Raw genomic sequence first — 22,707 nt, forward strand, 5'->3', positions numbered from 1 at the left:
CGAGTGGGCCGGCGGAGGGACCAACGAGACTTCCGGCGCCGGGAATTCAAACGAGTGGCGGGGCCCGCGGCGCTGAGGTCGCCATGGACCCGATCCGGAGTTTCTGTGCAAAGCTGCGGTCCCTGGCGGTCACCTTGGACGGCGAAACGGCGCGGCTGCAGCGGGCGCTGGAGAGGGAAGACAGCGGTGAGTGGGCGGGCGGGTGGCGGCGAAGCGGACACACTTTCCCGGGGGCCATAGGCCGCCGTGGGCGGGCCCGCCGCGTACGAAAGCGGACGGCGCCGTGAGTGCTGCGCGGAGCGAGTAAAACCTAATTGGACCCTTGGAGCTCAGTCTGTGCCCCTGGTTTCCTTTCGGTATGCTTGCTAGTCGTACAGAACCTGTGCTCATCAGTAACACGTAATAGGAACAAAATTAGCTTCCTTTGTGCATCTGTTCAGCATTGCCCTCGCACGTACTAGTATAGTGATATGTATAGTGATGGAGCTCAGTTGCAGTAAACGTGTTTTTCCCAACAAACCATGTTGCCAACACATACACCAGGACTTAGTACTGCTCTTTTTTTGCAAGTAAAGCAAAAATTTTCACCACAGACCTTTGTATTAGAAATTTTTTTAAAGTTGAAAGAGTAGTTCATACTTAATAAATGTCATTATTTTAATGTCCCTTAAAATACTGCATCCTGTTAGAGTCCTTTTACTTCAGTGATTTTGTTACCGGTTATCCAGCCATTTAAAAATGTTTATTCTTGTGACTGTAAAAACTATCTGTATGTGTGCATCGCAAAATTTTGAGATATGGAAAAATAGAAGAAATAAATATATCCTGTAACTGCACCATCAGAGGACACCACTCAGTGTTTTAGTACCTTTTCTATCGTTCTTATTTTTAGAATTCCTTTATTTTTCTTTGATTTTGTTTACATAGTTGAGATAAAGCTATAAGACAGGAAATTATACTAGTATTTTGAAATAATTAAAAAAATTTTTAAAGCTGTTGATTGATTTTAGAGAGAGGAAGGAAGAGAGAGAAACATGATTTGTTCCACTAATTATTCATTGGTTGATACTTGTATATGCCCTGACTGGATTGCACCACAATCTTGGCATATTGAGAGGACCCTCTAATCAACCAATTTACCCAGTCAGGGGCTCATTTAAAATTTCTTGATATGCAGGGCAGGTGTGTTCAGTGGTTGAGCTTTAACCTATTAGCCAAGAGATTACTGGTTGAACGAAACCGGTTTGGCTCAGTGGATCGAGCATCGGCCTGTGGATTGAAAGCTCCCAGGTTCGATTCCGGTCAAGGGCATGTACCTTGGTTGCGGGCACATCCCCAGTATGTGGTGTGCAAGAGGCAGCTGGTCGATGATTCTCTCTCATCGATGTTTCTAACTCTATCCCTCTCTCTTCCTCTCTGTAAAAAATCAATAAAATATATTTTAAAAAAAGAGAGAGAGAGAGATCACTGGTTGAATTCCTGGTCAGGGCACATGCTCAGATTGCATGCTGGATCCCCAGTGGGGGGCATGTGGAAGGTAGCTGATCAACAATTCTCTCACATCATTGATGTTTCTCTTATTCTCCCTTCCTCTCTGAAATCAATAAAAATATTTTTAAAAGTACATATATATATTTTTAAAGTTCTTGATATGTAGCTGAATTGCTTTCCACAAAGCTTTTGCAAATTTACCTTCTTACCAACATATACCTGTGCACACATTCTGCCTTTTCTTTTGGTTTTACAAGAAAAAGTTGGAATAATTTTTTAAATCCAGGCCCATATATATTACGGAAAATATAGAATAGTGAACATTAGGAAAATGATCACAAAAATTTTTTACCTTTTATTATCACTGTGATGTCATTAAATTAGTTGACTTTTAAACATTTTTATTGAGATGTAATTAAAATACCACAAAATTGGGCATTAAAGGATACAATTCAATGGCCTTTTAGTATATTCACATAGTTGTAAAGTTTAGGTCTTCATCAACCCCTAAGGGAACCCATGTGATTGTTAGCAGCTCGCAATCCCACCTCCATCTACCATACTAGCCTTATGCAAACACTAATCTGTCTTCTTTCTTTATAGATATGCCTATTCTGGACATTTTATAAAAATGGAATCATATGTGTGGCTGACTTATTTCACTTAGCATCCATGTCAGTGTGTATCAGCAACTTGTTTTATATTCATTTGCAAGTTTTCATTTGAATATAATGTTTTCAGTTCTCTTGGGTATATATTTGGGAGAGAATTGCTTCCCGAAGTAGATATACCATTTGTATAGTTCCACCAGCAATGAATGGAAGTTGCAATTTATTCACATCCTCATCAACATTTGTTATTACCTGTCTTTTTTATTGTAGACATCCTAGTGTGTATAAAGTAGAAAATCATTGTGGTGTAGATTTGCATTTCCCTAATGAAAATCGGTTGACTTTTTTTTTTAATTGATTTTTTTTACAGAGAAGAAGGGAGAGGGGGAGAGAGTTAGAAACATTGATGAGAGAGAAACATCAATCAGCTGCCTCCTGCACACCACCTTCTGGGGATGTGCCCACAGCCAAGATACATGCCCTTGACCGGAATCGAAACCTGGGACCCTTGAGTCTGCAGACCAACGCTCTATCCACTAAGCCAAACTGGTTAGGGTGATTTTTTTTTTTTAATGTGTTTTTATTGATTTTAGAGAAAAGAAAGAAGAGGAATAGAGATAAAAACATGATCGGCTGCCTTCTGCACGCCCCCTACTGGGGATCTAGCCAGAAACTGGGGCATGTGCCCTGAACCGGGAATTGGGAATCCAACCAGTGGCTTCTTGGTTCATGGGTCAGTGATTAACCACTAAGCCACATGGGTCCGGCAGAAAATGGGTTGACTTTTAACAGGTAGAGGGAGATCTTCAAAAGAGACATGTTTTAGGAAAGAGAAATACAATTCTTTTTTTGTTGTTAAGCCTCACCTGAAGATATTTTTCCATTGATTTTTAGAGAGAGTGGAAAGGAGTGGGAGAGAAACATCTAGGTGAGAGAAACACATTGATTGGTGCTCCCTGCTCACACCCAACCAGGGTCAGGGATCGAGCCTTCAACCCAGGTTCGTGCCCTTGACCCAAATTCATCCCTGGACCCTTCAGTCCATGGGCTGACACTCTATACATGGAGCTAAAACAGCTAGGGCAAGAGACATGATTCTTAAAAATACTGCCTTTATTTCATATATTTTTAAAATATGTTTTATATATCTGATTAATAAGAAAGGTGACAGTATAGTGGGTGAAGGATTTTTTTTTAGTAAATGGTGCCAGGTCAATTGTATACTCAGGGGGGAAAAATGGATCTTCATCCTTATTTCATGCAGAAAAATCAATTCCAGATGAATTTTATCTCTGAATGCAAAGGAAAGCAATAAAGCTTTTAGAAGAAAATATAAATGTTATTAGTAAAGGAGATTTTTTAAATACGAATCAAAAATTGCTCACCATATAGGAAAAAATTGCTCAGCACCATGTTCTCACATCTTGTCCCTCTCTTTCTTCCTGATCTGAGTGTTGATTATGTAGGTCTTTTTACTTTGAAAATTCATCAAGCTGTATACTTAGGATTTCTATACTTTTTTGTATGTACATTATCCTATATAATAAAAGCCTAATATGCAAATTGACTGAATGGCAGAATGATTGGTAGCTATGACACGCCCTGACCACCAGGGGCAGATACTCAACGCTGGAGCTGCCCCCAACCCGCAGGCCCAAGGCCAGCCGAGGTGGGTACTGGGGGAGCGGGGGGCCGCGCCAATCGCCCTGTAAGAGGATGTGACTGGTGGCAGCAGGGTGATCAGGGGTGGGGCTGGCCAGCGAGCAGGCAAGCGCCATTCCTCAATCACTCCGCCAATCGCCCCACAGATTGGTCCTGATTGCTGGCCAGGCCTGGGGACCTTACCCATGCCTGTATCTCCTACACCGGGCCTCTAGTAGTTTAATACCAATTTTAAAGAAAGGCTATAATTTAACACTTTTCTTTGTGACTAGCAGGATATAAATTATAAATCAATATAAGAATTTTGCAATTCAAAAAATAAACTGAATTATGTTTTTTATATTTCCCCTCCTTCCCCCCCCCCTTTTCCTTTCAATACTTATATTGAAGACTTTGTAGGTTATGCAGTAAGAATTTTACATGACCTTAATTCAGAAGTTCGGACTCTAAAGGTATCACTCCTACAATATTTATCATTTTAAAAATATAAATAAATTTAGTCAAAAGTTAGAGAAACTATAATGTACTTTCTTTCCTCCTAAAAAGGATAATGTCAATATTCTTCTTGATAAAGCAAGTTTGGAAAGTCAAGAAAGCATTGGTTTCATAAAGGCAGCAAAAGTACTGATGAAAAAAACCTCAGCAGATATTATAAAAATAAGAGAGTTTTTCCAGAAGTATGGATATAATCCACAGGCCAAGAAAAATTCAGGTATGAATAACTTGTATTTAATAGGGTTTGTTTAGTATCAAAGAGAAAGGGCAGCCCTAGCCGGTTTGACTCGGTGGATGGAGCATTAGCCTGTGGACTGAAGGGTCCCAGGTTCAGTTCCCAACAAGGGCACATGCCCTGGTTGTGGGCTCAGTCACCAGCGGAGGGCATGCAGGAGGCAGCCAATCAATGATTCTCTCTCATCATTGATGTTTCTATCTCTCCCTCTTACTTCCTCTGAAATCAATCTACACTAAGAAAAGCCAATTAGGAGTGAGCACGCAAATTAACCCAACAAAGATGGTAGGTTTATTTACATACACAGGCCTTGAGCCAATCAATGATTCTCTCTCATCATTGATGTTTCTATCTCTCCCTCTTACTTCCTCTGAAATCAATCTACACTAAGAAAAGCCAATTAGGAGTGAGCACGCAAATTAACCCAACAAAGATGGTAGGTTTATTTACATACACATGCCAGGGGCTGCCATGGCAATAACACTGGTGTTCCGCACCGCCTCGGCCTCTCTGGGCCTCTGGGCCGTGTGGGGAGGCGGGAAGGTGGCTCCAGGTGGAGCGAAGGCAGAAAGACGGCTCTGGGCTGGGACAAAGTGGAAAGGCAGCTCAGGCCGGAGTGAAGGTGGTGTTGGCAGCCAGGGGAAGGAAGGCCCATTTTTGCATGAATCTTCATATATCGGGCCTCTAGTAAAAGTATACTTTTTTTTAAAGAGAAAGGGCAGCATGATTTAGTAAGACTATTTTGGCTTTACCGTGGTTTCTAGTTCTTGCTCTGCCATTATGTGACCATCATTTTATCATTTATTCAATAATCACTGTGTGTTGTCCTTTCTAAATGCTAGACAAGAACTAACACAATGTTAGATGAAAGGACAGATATTGTTGATTTGTTGGTTTCTAGTCAACTCTGCTAATAAATGAAACTGAACTTTAGGCATGTTCCCCCCCCCCCTTTTTTTTTTTAATCTCAAGTTCCTCTACAGTAGAATGAGAGATTTTTGCCTATGTAAAATGACAAAGTCCTTTTCAATTTTAAAATTCTAATAAAGAGTAGTATAACATAGTGGTTTTAAATTCAGAGCCAAACTATCTGAGTTCAAATCTCTGATTCCACCACTTAACAGATGCATTGTCTTTGACCAGTTCCTCAGTTTCTCACCTCTTACCTCAGTTTCTCATTTGTAAAATAGAGATTGTTTAATAGTCTCTACCTCTCAGGTTGTATTCGGATTAAATAAGATAAAGTTTACTTAGAACAGTATCTGGCATGTTAATTGCCAGGTGTTAACTGTTGTTATTGTTGTGCCCATACCTTTGTTTGACCAATTTGAGCTTCATTGCCCTCATTTCCATTATGAGAGTGATCTTTGTATATAAATAAAGCATTAATTAAGTTCAATAAATACATACTGAAGATTTTTATGAAAGGTATATTAAACAGTCCACAAGGTGTAAAAGAAACAATTCAGTTGACTTTGGTGTGTACAAGCCATGAATTCAAATACTGACTCCACCGTCTATACACACTACTACATGTGTGACTGGAGAATTTTTTCAAATGCTTTTCCCTCACTTGTGAAATGGGGATGGTCATGGTGATGATTTTATTTATTAATTTCATCACTGACAGCCTTACAATAAGTTCAACAAGAGATTTTTGGTAGTCATAACATTTCTCAGAATTAATAAGAAAGCACAATGTCAAAACAGAACTCAGTGAATCAGTAGCTAGCTCTTCCCCTCCCTTTCACTCTTTCTCTAAAAATTAATGGAAAAATATCTTCGGGTGAGAACAACAAGAAAGGACTTGGCACTGAAGGTGCTGTCCTGTATCTTTTAACTCCAACTTAGTTCCACATGAAATTCATTCACCAGCAGTGTACCCAGGAAATAACAAAGGCCTATAGGGAAAAGTATAGTTGTCAGTCAGTTATTTAACCTGACTTGCACAGTGTATTGGTTAAATGTTAAGGTGAAGAGTTAGACATATACCTATTAAAGGTTGTGGAACTGCATATCTTTCTAATGCTGTCCTGTTATTTTTCTCACTAGGCTTTTTAAAAATAAATTCTATTTGGTTTGTTTTCAGAGAGGGAGAGAGAGAGAGAGAGAGAAACACCAATGAATGATGAGAGAGAATCAATGATAGACTGCCTCCTGCATGTACCCCACTGGGGATAGAGCCCACAACCTGGGCATGTGCCCTGACCAGGAATGGAACTGTGACCTCCTGGTTCATAGGTCGATGCTCAACCACTGAGCCATCTCGGCGGGGCGCTCACTAGGCTTTCGATACTTGTGTTTCAGGCCGACAGGATGAAAGTTTATTTTTGTATAACAGTCTTTCCTTTTTATGCATCTGTAAGTTAAATATTTAAATTAATATTTTTATACTTAATGTTTAATCTAGATTGTAGTTAATTTCACACTATATTTACTGTCATTAAGTGATAAAATAGTTTCAGAATATATTAAGAACGGGTAATTTACATTAACTGGGGATGTAAGGAAATTGACTTATATTTATGGTTATTGTTTTTTCATCTTTTAACACTTTAGTTTACTTCCTTTCTCTAATAAGTCATCAAAATGGGATGGGATATGGGTGGACAATAGGTGCATATCAGAAATTTACTAAAGGTACAACTAGAATAAAAACTTAGAGACTAAGGTCAGAATCAGGACTTTTACTGATGAAGAACATTTCAAGTGAAATTGTTTTATGTGGTTTTAGTACTTGAGATTTCCTGATTTGATGTTTGGATACAATATGACTTTTTCTCCCAGTGGGTGAGCAAGAAGCCATTGACTCTAAACCAGAGTCCACTGGAGATGAAAACCTTCAGAAGCCTGATGTGAACGATGATGTGTCTGATCCTGATGTTCCAAGCAGCTCTGTTTCTGAGAAGATTCCGTGTAGTCCACAACTTTCAGATTTTGGACTTGAGCGGTACCTGATATCGCAAATTCCACCAAATCCTCCACAAGCAGTAAACAATCATAAGAAAGAGCCAAACACGTTAACTCCGTCTTCCAAACAATTACCAGTTAAAATACTAAAAACTCCAAAATGTGCAATAAATATGGATGATTTTGAGTGTGTGACTCCTAAGTTAGAGCACTTCGGTATCTCTGAATATACCGTGTGTTTGAATGAAGATTACACAGTGGGACTTAAAAATGTGAAGAGTAAAAGGTAAGCAGCTTTCTTTTATTTTTTAATATATTTTTTTTGATTTTTTTTACAGAGAGGAAGGGAGTGGGATAGAGAGTTAGAAACATCGATGAGAGAGAAACATCGATCAACTGCCTCCTGCACACCTCCTACTGGGGATGTGCCCGCAACCAAGGGACATGCCCTTGACTGGAATCAAACCTGGGACCTTCAGTCTGCAGGCTGACACTCTATCCACTGAGCCAAGCCGGTTAGGGCAAGCACTTTGTTAAAAGGTACAGCCTGTCTAACTTCCTATATCTTTTATATTTATTGATTTTTTTTTTTTCCTAGAAAAAGTGATGTTTCAGACTGAGGTTTTCAGACACTTCTTATTTCAAACTTCCCAGAATCATTAACTATACAGAAAAGTGTGAGCTCTTGATTTTTGCAGGTTAGATGATGTAAAAGGAGTGACACTGGCCTGGAAAAAAAAAGTGTTTGATAAATAAAATTAAAGGATTGCCCTGGTTGGTGTGTTCAGTGGTTAGTCCCAAAAGATCTCGGGTTCAGTTACCTGGGTTGCAGGTTCCATCCCTGGCTGGGTTGGGGAGTGTATGGGAGGCAACCAATCATTGTCTTTCACATCGATGTTTGTCCCTTCCTCCCTCTCTAAAAATCACTGGAAAAAAATATCCTTGAGTGAGGATTAACAAAAAGTGTGTGTGTGTGTGTAAGTAAAGCTACACTAAGTAAAACAGTATAAAACTGTCACAGAATGGACCTAAAACTGGAACAAAATTGCTCAGAAACAGATTAATTTATATAATGAGTTGAACTTATTATGACTTTCTTTTAACTGAGAGATTCTTAATCTACTTCTAAGTCAAAACTATCAATCCAAAATGGTTCTTAAGCTTTTTTGAGCCACGTTTCCACTTTTTTTTTTTCTTCTTGATTTCAGAAAGAGGAAGGGAAAGGAGAGACAGCAACATCATTGATGAGAGAGAGTCAGTGATCCTGCCTCATATATGCCCCACCCCACTGGGGATTGAGCCATAGTGTGGCATGTGTTCTGACTGGGAATCAAACCTCGACCTCCAGGTTCATGGGTTGACGCTCACCATGGGTTGACGCTCACTATACTTTTTAATGTATTTTTATTTTATTTATTTTTTTTAATATATTTTATTGATTTTATACAGAGAGGAAGGGAGAGAGATAGAGAGTTAGAAACATCGATGAGAGAGAGTCATCGATCAGCTGCCTCTTGCACAACCCCTACTGGGGATATGCCCTTGACTGGAATTGAACCCGGGACCTTTCAGTCCCCAAGCCGACGCTCTATCCACTGAGCCAAACCGGTTTCGGCAATGTATTTTTATTTTAGAGAGGAAGGGAGAGGAATAGAGAAACATCAATGATGAGAAAAAATCATGGATCAATTGCCTCCTGCACACCCTCTACTGGGGATCAAGCCCACAACCCTGGCATGTGCCCTGAGAATCATATCATTACCTCCTGGTTCATAGGTCGATGCTCAACCACAGCCATACCAGCCCTGGTTAAGATTAAATTTTCCCAGAGGTTTAATATTAACTATTTTTTTTACCTTATAATTTCCTTATTAATCATACCAGTGAGGAAGCTGTAGAAACAGAACTACTGTCCAGTGATAGCACCACTGCTGGCCTCGTGAACCAGCAACTGGAAAAAAATGGTAAGTGTGACAATCAAGTTACTTCTCAGCTATGCTCTTTCCATATGATCTTTGTAAAAAATGATGCACCACATACATATTCTAATAGCCTACTGCGTCTTCTCAGTTAGTGACATCAAGTTCTGTTAAGTACCACCATTCATTCCATTCATGTTCAGCATGATTTCATATGAGAGAAAGGTAAAATTTTCTTTCTTTTTATACTCTTCCTGGTTATATTAGGTACTTGTCAGTTTGTTTGTTTTTAACATTTTAACTTAAAGCATTTAAATATACATTCACTCACTTTTTTATATAGAGCCAATAGCACCCTTTTTTTTTTCTTTTTTTTAAATATATTTTATTGATTCTTTACAGAGAGGAAGGGAGAGAGAGATAGAGAGCTAGAAACGTCGATGAGAGAGTAACATCGACCAGCTGCCTCTTGCACACCCCCTACCGGGGATGTGCCCGCAACCAACATACATACCCTTGACCGGAATCGAACCTGGGACCTTTCAGTCCTCAGACTGACGCTCTACCACTGAGCCAAACTGGTTTCGGCCAATAGCACCCTTTTTAAATTTAGCCTCAGCTTATTGATTAGAGCAGGGGTCCTCAAACTTTTTAAAGTGGGGGCCAGATCACGGTCCCTCAGAGAGCTGGAGGGCCGGACTATATGAACTACTAATCCCTACTGTAACACCTTGACTGCGCTCACTGCCCAAAAAACCTGGCGGGCAGGATCAGACTCCCCCCGGGGCTGCATGTGGCCCGCGGGCCGTAGTTTGAAGACCCCTGGTCATTAGAGTTATACATTATCTTTCCTATATAAACCATACTCAGAATTCATCAGTTACCATTCAAATTTTTTTTAAAGAGTGCAAAAACTTAGAGAAAATTTTCATGTAGTTTCCTCATATTTGTCCCAGCAAACACTGGTTTTCATGAAAATATAAAATAAAAAAATTTCTAGTGTTTTATGATTTCTTTGAATAATTATTTATTCAAAGAAATCTATACCAAATTTATTGGCAAATCTTTTAAAATAACTTGTCTTTAGGAAATCTTTCCAAAGTTTTAGACATTATTTTCAGAAATATTCTCTTTACTAATTTCACTGACTTGTTATTAACAAGTACCTCTGGCATAAAAGATGTAACAAAATGCAACTCATTCGTAGCTCAGCTTCTGAGAAAAAAACATGACTATATTAAAGAATAGCCTATTTTTTTAAAAAGAAGAGAAATTAGACCACTACTTTCAATCATACTCAGAAATCACTTCCCAGTGACCTTAATAAGGGAGACTATCTTTTATGACTTCCTGACTGAAATCCTTCAGTGGGCCATCAGCAGTATCTTTTATGGAAGGAATCAAAAGGTTATGTTTACCCATTAGTAATTTAAGTAAGAGAGTTTATGTTGTATTTTTGTTTGACCCTATTTCTATACCACAAAAGCTGTTAAAATTTTTATAGTCTGTACTTATTAAAATTTAGTAATTTACCATTTTTTTTGTGTGTTTGCCATTGCTTCTTATAGCTCACTCATTCCTTCTGGGTTTAGTTTTCTGGGTAAAGTACTGCCTTTAGCAGTTCTTTCATAAATTGTCTACTGTGTGAAGTATTCTCTAGTTTTATATGTCTGAAAACATTTTTGTACTCATTTTAAAAATATATATATTTTAAAATATATTTAAAAAAAAATAAAAAAATATATATTTTATTGATTTTTTTTTTTTTTTTTACAGAGAGGAAAGGAGAAGGATAGAGAGTTAGAAACATTGATCATTTGCCTCCTGCACACCCCCTACTGGGATTGTGCCTGCGACTAAGGTACATGTTCTTGACTGGAATCGAACCTGGGACTCTTCAGTCTGCAGGCCGATGCTCTATCCACTGAGCCAAACCAGTCAGGGCTTCACTCATTTTTTAAAATACGTTTTTATTGATTTGAGAAAGAGAGGAAGGAAGAGGGAGATAGAAACATCAATGAGAGAGAAACATCAATATCAATCAACTGTCTTCTGGATGACCCCCAGGAGGATAGAGACTGAGACCAGAACATGTGCCCTGACCGGGAATTGAACCAGTGACCTCTTGGTGCATGGGTCGACACTAACCACTATACAACACTAGCTGGGCTTTCACTCATTCTTGAATGATAATTTAACTCGATATAGGTGACTAAATTGACAGATGTCTTTCTTTAGTATTTTAAATAAATTATTCCTTTGTGACCTGGTATCTATTGCTGATGAGCATAGGGCTATTGGTCTGGTTAGCTTTTCTTTGTAGGAAAATCTCTTCTTTTTGGTAGTCTATAAGATTTTTATTTTTATCTTTGATATTCTTAATTTCTCTGTAGTATGTTTGTTTTCATGTATTATGTTTAGAATTTGGGATGATTTTTTTAAAGTAAGGACTCATCTAAGTCTGGAAAATACTCTGACATTATCTCTTTAATAATATTACTTTCCCTTAATTCCTCAATTTTTCTCTCCTGAAATTCCTGTAAGATATATATTGAAACTTACCCTTTAGCCTCCCAGTTTAACTTCCATTTGATAGTTTTCTCCCCTTTCTCTTTGCTACTTTGTGCTTTAGACATCCTTCCAATTGCTGTTTCTCTCTTACACTGAGTCTAATTTATTATGTTAATCCATCACTTGAATTTTTACTCCAATTACATTTTTTGTTTTATAAGTTTTTTCTATTTTTCCTTCTGTATTGTTCTCTTGCCTATGATCTCTATGCCTCCGTTTATCTTTTTGAACATTTTAAACACATGTATCTGAAAAATCTTTAAGGTATTCATTTTCTTGCTTATCACTTTGATTGTCTTTCCGGGGCTTGTTTCTTCACATTCCTTTAATTTTTAACTCATCTTTAAATGGACGTTTTCAGTGGTAGTTCTGTGTGCCCTGTGGAGCTGTTTAATGCTTACCCCAGCCAGGGCTCCATGGGTTACCCATTGCAAATAGGCTTTTTGTTGTTATTGTTATAAATATATTTTTATTGGTTTCAGACAGGAAGGGAGAGGGAGAGAGAGAAACATCAATGATGAAAGAGAATCATTGATCGGCTGCTTCCTGCACACCCTTCTGGGGATTGAGCTCACAACCCCGGGCCTGTGCCTGGACCAGAATCAGATCTGGACCTTTCACTCCGCAGGCCAGTGCTCTGTCAGCTAAACCAACTGGCCAGGGCTGCCTTATTTTAAAAACCCAGTTGTACAGGTGTATACGGAAAATACCAAATTAAATAGATGTTAGTATCTTGCTATATTTGCTTTAACTTTTTTTAATTTAAAATATATTTTATTGATTTTTTACAGAGAGGAAGGGAGAGAAAGAGGGACAGAGAGCTAGAAACGTCGATGAGAGAGAAACATCAACCAGCTGCCTCCTGCACAAACCCTAACGGGGATGTGCCCGCAACCAATGTACATGCCCTTGACTGGAATCGAACCTGGGACCTTTCAGTCCGCAGGCCAAAGCTCTATCCACTGAGCCAAACCAGTTTAGGCTGCTTCAAATTTTTCAAAACTAAAGTTTTATACCTAAAGTGCCCTGGCCAGTTTGGTTCAGTTGGTTGAGCCATCCTATGCACCAAAAGATTGCCGGTTAGATTTCAATCAGGCCACATGTCTGGGCTGCACATTCAATCCCCAGTAGTGCAGGAGGCAGCTAATTAATGTTTTGCTTTCACATCCATGTCTCTATCCCTCTCATACCCTCTCTAAAAATCAATTTTAAAAATCTTAAAAAAATAAAAAATAATAAAAAAAAAGTTATACCTGCCGATACCGGTCAGCTTGCGAACTGAAGGGTCCCGGATTTGAATCCAGTCAAGGGCATGTACCTTGGTTTTGGGCACATCCCCGGTGGGGGGTGTGCATGAGGCAGCTGATCAATGTTTCTGATTCTCTATTCCTCTTCCTTCCTCTCTGTAAAAAAAAATCAAATAAATAAAAACATAAATAAATAAATAAAAATAAAAAAGTTATACCTAAAGCTAAATCCCTAGCCCCACTCTATTATTTTCCTTCCTTTTCTCCCCAAAATAATGATCAACAAAGCATAATTGTGTTTTAAAATTTCACATAAGTTACAACATATAACTTGTATTCTTTTGCCATTTGCTCTTTTTACTTCACAGTATGTTTTTTAGTAGTATATTAATCTATGTAAATCCAGTGTATCCATTTTAAAAAATATATATTTTTATCGATTTCTGAAAGAGGGAAAGAGAGAGAGAGAGAAACATCGATGAGAAAGAATCATTGTTCTGCAGCCTCCTGCACACCTCCTCCTGGGATTGAGCCTGCAACCCAGGTATGTGCCCTTGACCAGAATCTGCAGGTCAATGCTCTATCCATTGAGCCAAACCAACTAGGGCAGTTCATCCATTTTAATTGTTCAGTAGTGTTCTGTACAAATAAGCCATTTTATTGATAGTTGATTTGTTTTTATTTTTTATTATTACAGACAGTACTATAATGAAAATTATGCCTGTGCACATGTGTTTTTCACTCTAGTAGTAGAATTTCCAGGTGAAAGGGGATGCACACCTTCACTTACTCTAAGATGCTAAATTGCCCCGAACGTGGCTTTTATGTCCCCAAGCAGTGTTTGGGTTAATGCTTCTCCATCTTTAGCACTTAAAGATATTTAGACCTAATCTGATGATCACTTTTGCCAATCTGATGATCACTTTTCTCACATGTTCACAGTTTCTCTTTGGTATTTTTTAAAGATTGCTTTCATGATACTATGTAGTATAGATATCAAATACATGTATATGCATAGTTCCGTTCCTAATATCTTGGATAACAAGCGACTTCCTGGCCTTCTTCCTCCTCTTTATTTTTCAGAAATTTGATTTTCTCCATAAAGATCTTAAACAGTTGTTAATTGGTTTATGTATAGGTATCTTTCTCTAATCTTGTTGCTATAGTAAAAAAAAATCTTTCTTTGAATTATATTTTTGTTTCTTTTATGCTAGAATTACTCATTTTTTGCATATAGCACTTGTGCCTTGCTGAACTTCTGTTAGTACTAGTGATAATTAGATATGTGATTTGAGTTTTGATTTTTTTTCTGTCCAACTAAGCATATGTTAGTTATAATTTATTAAAAATAATCACAAATTATATTGACAAGGATTATAACTTAAAAGTTGAAATTTGTATTTCAACTTTATTTTCAAATATTTATTTTCACGTGATTGTATGTGTCTTCTAGATGATGAATATACAAAGTCTCCCTTGGCACCTACATTCTGTACTCCTGGTTTGAAAATTCCTTCTACAAAGAACAGAACAGCTTTGGTAAATTTTCATAAAATTGAAACCTAATTTTGTTCCTAATGACTCAGATACACAACTATTTCTAGACTCAAACAGTCTGTTTAAAAAGTTAGAATAATGCAGACTTTATTTGTATACTTACCATATACAATACTTCTGGAGGGTAACTTAGTAGCATATATTAAGAGCTTTAAACTTTTTCATACCTTTTAAACATGTCAGAATTTATTATAAGGCTCACTGGGACAGATTTGTTATAGCAAATTATTATTAGAGCAAAGCATGAAAACAATCTAAATGTCAAATGGTAGAAGAGAAGCAAGATACATTAAGGTATGTCAGTAAGGTCCAGTGTTACATAACTGTCATGTTTTTGAAAAACATAAGAACATATAAAAACAATGTGTTCAAGTATTTAATGATATGGAAAGTGACATGTATGTATATGTAAAAGTTGTCCTCTCTTACCCGTGGTTTTGCTTTCTGTGATTTCAGTTACCTGTGGTTAACTGCAATCTGAAAATATTAAATGGAAATTTCCCAAAATAAACAAGTCATGAGTTTTCAGTTTTGCTCCTTTGAGTAGAGGTATAAAATCTCACCCTCCTGCTCCATATGAGATATAAATCATCCCTTTGTCTGGCATGTTCACACTGTAGATACTGCCCTCCTGTTAGTCACTTAGTGCCCATCCTAGTTATCAGATCAACTACCAAGGTATCACAATGCTTTTGTTCAAGTTACATAACTTTTATTACAGCATATTGTTATAATTGCTCTTTTTATTATTAGTTATTGATCTCTTACTGTACCTGTTTTATAAATTAAACTTTATTATAGGTATTTATAGGAATAAACATAGTACAAGTAGGGTTCAGTACTATCTAGGGTTTGAAACATATCTCCTGTGGATAAGGTTGGGATTACTACATTTTAAGGGGGAAAAAATGAATATAAACACACCAAAATGTGGTTATTTATGGGTGATTTTCATTGCCCTCCCCTCCTTTTTTCCCCTAATTTTCCCCAGTGAACAAATTTACTATTATCAAAACCTCATTCTACTTTAAAGTTGGTATGAATTTTTAAGACAACCCATATGGTAGACCAGCCTGTCCAATAAAACTTTCTACAGTGATGGAAATGTACTATATTCTGTGCTGTTCGGTATAGTAGCTACTGGTCACAGCCAGCTACTGAGCACATAAAATGTGGCAATTGCATCTGTGGAACTAATTTTAAGTTTTTAAATTTTTATTAATTTCATTACGTTTATTAAACAACCCCAGATGATTTGGCTACTGTGTTGAACATGGTCGCTGTAGAGAAACAAAATGCTGGGTTTCCCTCAAACATTTCTTCCTCTGGGGGGAGGGCCTGTGGTAATTTGTCCGTTCCTCATGCTATGACTCTCATCTAGTCCAGTTAGTTGCCTGAGACTGGAGAGGGGTGAATCATCTAAATCTAGGATTCAGTCCACTTTTCATATTAAGCTGTGATTTATTGATAATGAAGGTGGTACTTTGTCCGCCATATGCCATTTCTTTCTTTACTTGATTGGGAAGTCTATTTAAGGACCCCATTAGAACTAACCAATTGACTGACAATTTTTATTTTCCATTATTTTATACCACCATAATTTAATGATTTATTTTTATTCTTTAGGTATCCACAGATTATCCATTATCAAAAACAAATAGTTCATCAAATGATTTGGAAATGAAATACTGTACATCATTAGTTTTAAATTCAGACAAGTGCTTTGAGAGCTGTGCAGCTCCCTCTTCCCCTGTGATTTCTTCTTATGAGAATCTCCTCAGAACACCTACACCTCCAAAAGTAACTGCAATTCCAGAAGACATTCTCCAGGTTATTTTCCAGGCTGTGTTGTTTTGTTTTGCTTTGTTTTTCTTTTTTTCAAAGTTAGAGATCTATGTAATCTCTGATGTAAACTACTGTATTATTTATCACTGGGCTATGTGCTGGTTTGGTTACTGAGAAAATCTAAATTCTGGGCTGCTACATCTTTTCTGACACTGCCTGTTAAGGTTCTTTTGGGTTGAGCAGAAGTTAGTGACATCATCATACTTTTATGCCCTTGGGGCATTTTCTCTTTAACATCAAGTTCAGAATGTATTCTTGTAATGTATTCTAATTGTCCACCTGTGATGGTCATGTTGACCACTGTTCCCATGAGAGGTGTTGCTGCCCAAGTAAGGAATGTCATTTATCCTACAGTTCTTCACTGACGGGTATCAGAATAACTTGAGAAACACTGATTTAGGATCTCTAATTCTTTAGTACAACATCATTTACTACTAATCAGCTACTGATTTATAGCAACTGCCAAATCTAAATAACCACCAGTCTGGTTCTTCCAGTCCCCCTCACCCCCCACCCTGCCAAAGAGTTGTAGTGTTTGGCAATGGTTATTCTGAACCTTCCTAATTTATGGAAAGCTGTAAGAAAGATAAAACTACTTGAGAAAATTCCTAAATGCCATTGGAACAGTCATCCTAAGATAAAAGTAAAGGGTTCACTAAACACCTTTCTCTGGCTTTCTTGTTTTTTTTGTGTTGTTTTTTTTTTTCTGGGCATCATCATAAATTGAATGAGAAGGAGTCATTTCTGTCTATAAGCATTATAAGAGAGTTCCACTTCCCTTTTATTTCTATGTCAAAAGAGGAAAACATTGTATTTAATGTGTCGCTCTTTATGAAAACACTCATAGTTGATGTTTCAAATTCTTTATAATCTATGTAATGATTTTTTTAGCATTTATTTTGCCTCTTTCCTATATATATTTTTTCCTAACATCTTTGTAAAGGCTTAATTTGTTCACGGGGACACATTGCTACTTGTTTCCATTATCCTTAGTGTACATTTTAGAAGGCTTTAGAAATCAAGCCGCCACACCCATGTTAAATTTCTAATATTACCATCATTTCTGTGATGTTAAAACATCCGTCTGTGCTGCTAAAAATTCTTACTGTTTCAAACAACCCATACTCTCTAATTTTCCTTGGGTTTTCTTGACTTTAATAATACCTTCCAAATTTATGTTGTTCCTATGACTTAATAAAAAGGAATTTGCTTGTTTTTAGGTTTTATCAAAATATAACCCAAACCTAGCTACTACTCCAGTAGCACTCAAGGCATGCCACCCAGAAAAGCATTCTTGACTAGATGTGAAGGATGGAACATCTGAGATATTGGCAACAACAAAACCAGCGAAAGTGAGTATGTTACCATTCCAAAGAAAGTACATGTGCCAAAACCGGTTTGGCTCAGTGGATAAGCATCTGCCTGCGGACTGAGGGGTCCTAGGTTCATTTCCGGTCAAGGGCATGTACCTTGATTGTGGGCACATCCCCAGTGGGGGATGTGCAAGAGGCAGCTGATCGATGACTCTCTCTCATCAACGTTTCTAACTCTCTATCCCGCTCTCTCTTCCTCTCTGTAAAAAACTCAATTAAATACATTTAAAAAAAAAAAAAAGAAAGAAAGAAAAGAAAGTACATGTGTCAGTGGAGAACATTTGAAAATTAACACTTAAATGGTAGGAACAAAATTTTAATTGACATTTGGCAACTTGGGTTAATAGCTTATGTCTTTCTCAATATAGTATCTGTGATCCATATCTGACTCCCAACAATAGCAAGTTTGATATCATTGGGAATGTATTCCCGACTATTCTACCTTATAAAAGAGTAATATGCTAATTAACCATCACTCCACTCAAGCCATGCCCACCAGCCAATCAGAGTGAGTATGCAAATTAACCCCAAGCAAGATGGCTGCAGCCACAGAGAGCAATTGAGAGGCTTGGGTTTCCCTGGCAATATAGGACACTCAAAGATACAAAGTCCATTATAGAAGGTAAACAAATCCAAACAGAAATGGCTGCAGCCATGGAGCAAGCAGGAGGCTTGGCGCTGTTCCAGGCTACAAAGTTTCAATTGTAGAAGGTAAATAAATTCCAGATACCAGGGCCTCTGCTTGGGTCGCCAGGGGGCGTGGCAGTCTGCAACCCACCACAGGCCCCTTGCCCAGGCCTCCCCACACCTCAGGGAACCCCCACCCTTCAGGGCAAACCACCTGGCCCCCACCCATGCACCAAGCCTCTATCCTATCTGATAAAAGAGTAATAAGCAGATTGACCATCACTCCAACACACAGTAATTGCCCCCATGTGGACACAAGATGACCAGCAGGGGAGGGCAGTTGGGAGGGACAAGGCCTGCAAAGGAGGGCAGTTGGGAGGCATCAGGCCTGCAAGGGAGGGCAGTTGAGAGGGACCAAGTCTGCAAGGGAGGACAGTTAGAGGTGATCAACCCTGTAAGGGAGGGCAGTTAGGGGTGGCCAGGCCAACAGAGGAGGGCAGTTAGGGGTGACCAGGCCAGCAGAGGAGGGAAGTTGGAGGCAAACAGGCTGGCAGGGGAGCAGTTAGACATCAATCAGGTTGTCATGGGAGTGGTTAGGGGTGATCAGGCTGGCAGGAAGAAGCAGTTAGGGGCAATCTGGAAGGCAGGCAGGTGAGCAGTTGGGAGCCAGCAGTCCTAGATTGTGAGAGGGATGTCCAACTGACCATTTAGATGTGATTCCTGTGGGCAGTTTAACATCCCTCAAGGGGTCCCAGATTGGAGAGGGTGCAGGCTGGGCTGAGGGACACCCCCCACCCATGCATGAATTTCGTACACCAGGCCTCTAGTTTTATATAGAAAGTGTAAAAATATAATCACAATGTTGAATCATTTCTTTTGTTGATTGCTATTAATTATACCTAGATGGTATTTATAATTTGTAATCTTATTTTTTTATTTTTTGCAGAAATCCTAGTGGATCCATCCATCAATTAATAGAAACTGAACAGAATGAATGAAATCAAAGCTGGACTTACTTTGTTTTCACATTCCCATTTCTTCCTCCCTTTCTAAAAACCAATCCATATCAAAGATGAGTTTGGATACTGGCATCATAATTTGCTTTTAAAGTTTTTATTTACTTTTTTAAAAACATATTTTATTAATTTTTTACAGAGAGGAAGGGAGAGTGATAGTTAGAAACATCGGTGAAAGAGAAACATTGATCAGGTGCCTCCTGCACATATTCTCCTGGGGATGTGCCCCCAACCAAGGTACATGCCCTTGATCGGAATTGAACCTGGGACCCCTCATTCTGCAGGCTGACGCTCTATCCATTGAGCCAAACGGCAGTTTTGATTTACTGTAACCTCAATCTTGTTGACATGCAGCTCACTTATTTTTTTTTAATATAATTACTATTTCACTGATCTCAAATTTGCCCTACCTAATCTAACCATGGATTAAGTAATTACTAGGAAGCAGGATCAATAACTTTTAAAATTTAAGTCTTACTATTTGCTATTCCAATAAGGCTATGTCCAGCCCTAGCCAGTTTGGTTCAGTGGATAGAGCAGATTGAAGGGTCAGGGATTCAATTCTGGTCAAGGGCACATATCTCAGTTACATGCTCCATCTCCAGCCCTGGTCAGGGCATTAATGGGAGGCAACCAATCAATGTTTCTCTCACATCCATGTTTCTCTGTCTGTCTCTCTCTTCTCTGATTTTTGTAGTTTTTGCTGTCTGCAAGAGCAGGCTTCTTAACTCTAACTCTGCCCTTCTCCTGTCTCCTCCTGAGACTTTTATACCTTTTATTTCAACATTGCTCTTCTAAAACACAATTTATAAATGACAGCTCAATTTAGGAAAAGGAGAATTTACACGCGAAGACATCTGCACTGTAGTAGGTCTCAGATGGGATCACCTGCTGTCAGTTGGATTTTTTTTTTCCTTTCAACTTTTTGCTTAGTGTTCATTTCATCCTCTCATCCAACACGTGGCTTCTGACCTCTCTTCAGTGGCTACCCACCAACCCTGAGGCCTTTCTGGAAGATTCTGATGACTTTTTCCTGGGCCAAGTGTGCTCTGCAATGTCAGCTGTGACCACAGTAACAAGGAGACTGAATGTATCGAGAGCTGATAATTTCCCACTGCCTTGTCCATCAGGCCCAAGATCCTTCCCATTTAAGTATAACTGAACAGTAATCTAATTAAGTCCATAAAAGTACTTTGGCAAACATTTCACATGGCCAGTGGGAAAATAAGGACCTAGTGTATTATGAAGACCAGTTAAGAATTTGAGAATTAATATTTGACAAGTATAACAAGGTGCTTCACTGTCTTACCCATGGGGGATTTGATGTGGTAGAGTACCCTCTTCTGTGACTGTGCCTTGAAAGGCAAATGTAAAGGCTTGCTCTCTTAATTTTGTCAGAAAATAGTTATTAAAACGATTTATTCTGTGTTCTAGGAATTACTGAGTAGTTGTAATTTTTGTTAAATATGTCAAATTATTTTCAAGGTATTTAGTTCAAGGTAAAGCTGTAGTCACCTTACATATGATGATGACTTCCCAAATTTCTACTAACTTTTCGTTAAGTATTTACCACATCTGCATGGACATAAATGCACTGCATGAGTGGATTGCTAAGGGAAGTATCCAGAGTACTAAGTCTGAATCCTGGACTTTTACATAGAAGAGGTATCCAGAGTACTAAGACTGAATCTTGGCTTTAAGAGGGTGAGAAGAGGTAGAACAATCTAGGGAAGAAGATTGAGAAGAATCCATTAAGTAGGAAGGATTTCAAGGAGAGTGATGGATCCTGTCAGTGTTGCTGAGAATCCTATATAATAAAAGGGTAATATGCTAATTCACCATAATGGTGGAATGATCAGAACGACTGCTCAACCAGACACTGAGGTGCACTCTCTCTCAGTCCCTTTCCCCAGCTGGCAGGCTCAGATTGCCCAATGGCGAATGGGGAGTCGGGCAGGTGACGGGGATGTAGGTGGTGCCAGATCAAGGCCCCTGCCCCACTAGTCCCCCCACACACAAAGGGCAACCCACAGTGGGGGCAGGGCCAGCGAGCGGGTATAATGGCCACCCTCTCGGTTCCTCCCCCTGCCAGCAGGCTCCGATCACCTGATGGCTAATGGGGAACTGGGGGCAGGGCCGGCTTGTGCAGCCCAGGAAGATGGCCCTGATCGCAGGGCAGGCCTAGGGACTGTACTCTTGCATGAATTTCGTGCACCAGGCCTCTGGCATAAAAGAGACAAAACTTGACTATTGGACTTGGTAGTAAAATGGATGACATTGTCAGAACTGGTTTTTTATGGCATGCTGAAGAATGATAATCGTAAACACACTAGGCATGGTCCTAAATATTTATTTAACTCTTAGATTAATTCTTTGAAATAAGTATTTTCCAGATGAGGAAATGGCTTTTCCATGTCCCATTCATTGTCCACCCCAAATGTTATTGATCCTCCAACATCTCTGATGTGTCCCCTCTTTATCCTGAATTTGGTCAAAATTATTACATGAGTGTTCCATGAGTGGCACGTTATTCCCCACACGTATGCCTTTGTTCATGTTATACCCTGTAACAGGAGTATAAATCCAGCCCTTTAGGAGTCAGACAAGCTCAAGTGCCATCTTCAATAACAACTTCTCAAACTTTTTACCATGTGTTTATACCTTTCATGAAACTAAGACTATGAGGAAGGATCTGTATTTTGTCATATTTATGTTTCTCCTATCCCATAGAACGTGGTACATAATGGACGCTCAGTTTAGTATATATAAATCCCTGGCACAGTACTGGAAAGTGAGAGAGATACTACAAATTCTGATAGTTTCCAATAATTACTCTAGAATTTACATATTTTAAAAATGCCTTAGGTTTACTTCATAATTTAAATTGCTCTAATTTCATCAAGTCTTATTTGAAATTTTAAGAAATGGTTATTACTGGGCTGGCCAGCTTAGGTGAGGTAGAAAATTCTGAAGGCACATTGAGAGGGCTACAAATGCCTTTTCTTTTTAAATAGGTTTTGAACATTCACTATCTAGATACTCCTAAGCACCATTACATTGGCTCCTCCCAACAATAAATGTTCATAACACTCCCAAACTTAAGGTTTTTGCTTATTTAAAAAATTTTAAGGCCAAATGTCTTAAAATT

The 22,707-nt window shown here is 38.6% G+C and overlaps 1 protein-coding gene across 2 annotated transcripts; it reads left to right on the plus strand.

The window, feature by feature from the left end:
• Positions 1-63: 63 nt before the first annotated feature.
• On the plus strand, positions 64-20,992 carry SKA3 (spindle and kinetochore associated complex subunit 3; the record flags this gene model as incomplete). 2 transcript variants are annotated; one of them, XM_084878607.1, is made up of 9 exons in its annotated part: positions 64-186; positions 4,155-4,216; positions 4,311-4,476; positions 7,282-7,690; positions 9,289-9,368; positions 14,595-14,680; positions 16,325-16,528; positions 17,764-17,895; positions 19,490-20,992. In XM_084878607.1, 8 exons carry the CDS (start codon positions 84-86, stop codon positions 17,839-17,841), a joined length of 1,188 nt encoding a protein of 395 aa, XP_084734733.1. In that variant the 3' UTR covers positions 17,842-17,895; positions 19,490-20,992. The 2 variants fall into 2 exon arrangements, with proteins under 2 accessions (XP_084734733.1, XP_084734734.1); XM_084878608.1 differs by lacking the exons at positions 4,155-4,216; positions 4,311-4,476 and having other exon boundaries at positions 84-186.
• Positions 20,993-22,707: the final 1,715 nt, after the last annotated feature.

This window comes from Pipistrellus hanaki, assembly GCF_964339955.1.
Source record: "Pipistrellus hanaki genome assembly, chromosome: 3".
In the NCBI taxonomy this organism is placed as follows: Eukaryota; Metazoa; Chordata; class Mammalia; order Chiroptera; family Vespertilionidae; genus Pipistrellus; species Pipistrellus hanaki.